Source organism: Propithecus coquereli, unplaced genomic scaffold, assembly GCF_000956105.1.
Source record: "Propithecus coquereli isolate 6110/MARCELLA unplaced genomic scaffold, Pcoq_1.0 Scaffold280, whole genome shotgun sequence".
Lineage (NCBI taxonomy): Eukaryota > Metazoa > Chordata > Mammalia > Primates > Indriidae > Propithecus > Propithecus coquereli.
The window spans coordinates 3721888-3726191 of NW_012148397.1; the positions used below are offsets into that span (position 1 = coordinate 3721888).

The 4304-nt window shown below is 52.0% G+C and overlaps 1 protein-coding gene across 1 annotated transcript in view; it reads left to right on the top strand.

Annotated features, from left to right (window-relative positions):
• The first annotated feature begins 1394 nt into the window (after positions 1-1394).
• Positions 1395-4304, top strand: part of MLYCD (malonyl-CoA decarboxylase) — a 16338-nt gene continuing 13428 nt past the window's right edge. The window contains exon 1 of the mRNA XM_012648224.1: positions 1395-2137. Coding sequence (XP_012503678.1) covers positions 1595-2137 — 543 coding nt within the window. The 5' untranslated portion in view covers positions 1395-1594. The remainder of the gene's footprint in view (positions 2138-4304) is intronic.

Genomic DNA, 4304 nt, shown 5'->3' on the forward strand with positions numbered 1-4304 from the left:
GACCAAGGAAGGAGAGACAGGCTGGGGAACAAGATGCTCGGGAGAGCTCTGTTTTCGGCATGCACGAGAAGCCCTCCAGCAGGCAGAGGGAAGCCAGGAGGGCCGGGGCTCTGGGAGTCGGCTGTGCAAGAGGACCCCGACAATGTTGAAGAGTGCCCGGTGTAAACTAAAAATGAAGTCTGAGGCCCCCTGACCGACTGAACCCCCTCTCGGCCAGATAAACCTTAAAAACAGAGTTCCCAGCCATGACGGGACAGGAGAACAGACTCTCCTCATTATACTCCCCTCCCTTTCGCAGGTTAGACACAACAACTGACCAGAATGAATGTTAAAATAGAGATCATAGGACTAACAGAATGAACAGAATGGACTCTTTGCGGCAACAAGATACCAAATTATAAACAGCACCTAAGGCCACGCCAGGCAAGAGTTAAATCATGCACCCCCTACACTTAATGAATAAACTAAGTTCTAACTGCCACAACGTTTTCTTTTTCTCTAGAGGCTAAACAAGCGCTGGCCTTGAGAGGAACAATGTTAAAACGATTGCAGCTTCACCAGACGTTGACCCCTACTCCGCTGTTCCACGAGACACAACTACGGCTTTGATTGGACCAGACACTGATTTCGGTAACTTTCCCCTCACCAGATGACCACCAACCATGGGACTGGTTCTGTGTGCACTGGAGTCCTGAAAAGACCTTTTGAAGTGTAGGGCCTAATTGTAATACCTTTAAATGTAAAGAGTCCACCCCAAGGTAAACAACATGTGTCCTATGTAACATGCATGTTTATTCAGTATGCATGCATTAGGACCACCTTCATGAATATTCATATTCTTCCTCTAATCTGTTCAGTATGCAGAGTTGGCCAACCCTTTTAGCTTAAATCCCTCTTACCTTTCCCTGCCTAGAAGTGCCTGTTTCCCCACTTCTGCGCTTCCCAGCCTGTCAGAATGGCCACCTTGCAGACTGTAACCCTTTATAAGAAATAAAGCTCTCCAAATTTATAAATCCTGTGATATTTATTTACTTATTATGAACCTGACAATGTGAACATAATTGTGTGGTTTTAAGTTAACACTAGGCAGTTAACACTAACAAAAGCATGCCAGAGGGTTACTATAGGCCCTTTTACAGCCCCAGAGTCCTAGGCTCCCCCCAGACAGACAAGTGAGAATCCCTGGGATTCTGATGCTCAGAGCATAGAAATCCGCACGTGTAAAGGTTCCTAGGTGACTCTGATGCACGTGGAGGGTGGAGGCGCACGTTTGGTGGGGGAAGTGGATAGGGGCTGAGGCAGTCGGGGCCTTCAGATGCCAGGTGTCAGGACAGGAGGCGGCGGCTGCTGAGCCGGAGGGAGGCCCCAGCGGCCGCCCTGCCGGGCGCCGGGCCACGACCTTTGGCCACACTTGGCCCAGGGCCCCACTGCGGCGCCGCCCCGCTCCGCCCCGCCGCTCCGCCCTCCGATTGGCCACCGCCCCGCCCATTTCCCCCCCAGCCTCGGCCAATGGGGCCGGCGCGCGCTGGAAGCCGGAAGCCGGAAGCACGGCAGCGCCGGCTGCGCGCCCCCTCAGCAGCTGTCGCTCGCCGCCATGCGGGGCTTCGGGCCAGGCCAGACGGCAAGGTGTCTGCTCTTGCTGCGTGTCTCCCGGCGGCCGCCGCGGCCGCCCAGGCCCCGGCTGTCTAGCGGGCCGGCGGCGGCGTCTGGTGCCCTGGAGCGGGCCATGGACGAGCTGCTGCGCCGCGCCGTGCCGCCGACGCCGGTCTACGAGCTGCGCGAGAAGACGCCGGCGCCGGCCGAGGGCCAGTGCGCGGACTTCGTGAGCTTCTACGGCGGCCTGGCCGAGGTGGCCGAGCGGGCCGAGCTGCTGGGCCGCCTGGCGCGGGGCTTCGGCGTGGACCACGGCCAGGTGGCCGAGCAGAGCGCCAACGTGCTCCAGCTGCGCCAGCAGCAGCGGGAGGCGGCCGTGCTGCTGCAGGCTGAGGACCGGCTGCGCTACGCGCTGGTGCCGCGCTACCGCGGCCTCTTCCACCACATCAGCAAGCTGGACGGCGGCGTGCGCTTCCTGGTGCGGCTGCGGGCCGACCTGCTCGAGGCGCAGGCCCTCAGGCTGGTGGAGGGGCCGGACGTCCGGGTAAGGCCCCGCCCGGGCCGCCCTTGACCCCCAGGTAGCGGGCACTTGGCAGCGTTCTCCCAGCAGTCTTCACTTACCCCCCAGTCTCCACCTTCCCTGCCTGAAGAGATTTAGCCCCCAAACCCCCTTCCTTCCCGTGCTTTCTGAGGCTTAGTCTCCGTAGAGCGCACCCCTGTCTCCCTCCAGTCTCGCCTTGCAGTCCTCACTTGCACAGTGCTTACTGCATACTCAGCACTTGTCCACCTTGAAGGTGGCTGTCATGCCTTATATCTGATTAGTGTGTTCTGTGAAGTCTTTTTTATTAGCTGAGTTTTTATTAGTTTCGTCTATGCGGTATACCTGAACTAGAGTATCAGACTGAGTGTCAGGCAGCATTCTGAAAACCCAGATGGTGTCAGCAGAAGTTAATTGGGCACCCACTCTGTGAGACGCTGTCCTAAGAAGTCCCGTGAAATGCACGAAGATGACAGGACTCAAGGTCACCACTGCCTAAGTCTCGGTGCCTTCTGTGCTCCTCTCTGCTGCATAACTTTGGACAGGGCATTTAACTCCCTGAGTTCAGCCCGAATGGGATGATTCTGAGCTGACGTGTTGAGGTAATCAGGTGTTAGCATAGTGCGTTCATGTCAGATGCAAATAAATACTTTGAGGTTTAAATAATTATGACCTGAAAAATTGCCTAGAGTTGCATATAGCCTTCTTATACTATTAGTATTAAATATGGCAGGAACACTAACCTCCCCTTTTAGTGACGAACAATGATGTAAATGTTTCAGAAAGTTTCTGACATTCAGAACTTTGTTATGTGCAGTTGACTTTAAAGAAATTGAACAGTTGAATAATTATGTCCTAACTCACTTAAGAACTCTAACACTGGCATAATAGTTTTCGCCTTCATTCCATCAGCCTTAGGTGGGCGATAATTCATATCCCCTTTTACAGTAAAGTAGATAGACACTGAGGTTGCGTGACTTTTCCAAGAACTCAGAGCAAATAGGTATGTCTGTGATCACCCACCCAAATCCTGGGTTCTTTGCACTGCACTTTATATCACCGTCATGCTATGTGAGTTAATCAGAAACTTTATCAGGAACTTTCTTATCTTTTTTTGGCAACTTATCCTTAGATGCATAAAAATTAGATGTAGTTAAGGAGTCCTCATGATAGCAATTTACAATGCTAAGTGTTACCGAGGGCCAGGAACCTGGGGACATAAGGTTCCTAAACTGAGAACCCACAGTTTATTGCATGACACGAAATCAGTCATGGATTCTTACTGTGTTGTATTGTCATGTTCCCGGCTTACCCCCAGTCTGAATGGCTGAGCTTTACTGCAGACTTAGTGTTTGAAATGTATTATCCTCCTAATTAGAGGACCAACCCCTTGGAAGCTGGGAAGCTTGTCTAAAATTGCTTGCATAGCACAATGATGAATGAATCGTTGAGACGGACTCCTGGGAGCGCTGATGTGCGATACCCTTGGCACGCTGATCACTCAGCGTCTGTCTTGAGGTCAGACTCCCTCCCACTCTGTCATAGCTCTAAGCCTGGAAGGTTTCTGCACAGCTGAGGGGGTCCTAATGTCAGACATTTGGGCAGCTTTGTCCCTCATTGATTTCTCACATCCTGCCTGGTTCTACATCCTCTGATCTGTGAGGCGTGTAGAATACACCCCCTCTCCTCTCCCCTGTGTGGGTAAACTTGGTTATCGCGTAGTAGGGAGGAACAGTGTGGCACCTGAACACAGTCACATGGAGACTTGACTTGTTGAGAGGGAGCAGCTGGCCCCGGGGAAAACCTGTCAGCAATGCTGTGTCCTCAGACGTTCGCAGGTTTCCTTGTTTTTTAAACAAGACTGTCCATACACATAAGGGAAAAAAACATCACATACTGTCAGGCCTGAAGTCACGTGGAGTAGAGATATTTATTGAACTGAGAATGAATAACAGCAGCCGGACCTTTGCCCCTGCACATGGTTTGGATATATGGGCCACAGGAGCCTTTTCTAGTTGCTCTGCCCCACCTCTTCCATTTCTCTACCCAGAAATCCTAGCTTTATATCCTGGGCATGTAACTGTTAGTATCTAAATCTGTTCATTCCCTTCCCCTTTGCTCTACATAGTTACATAAAGTTTTTTAAAATTCCTGTCAGTTATATCATTCTGAG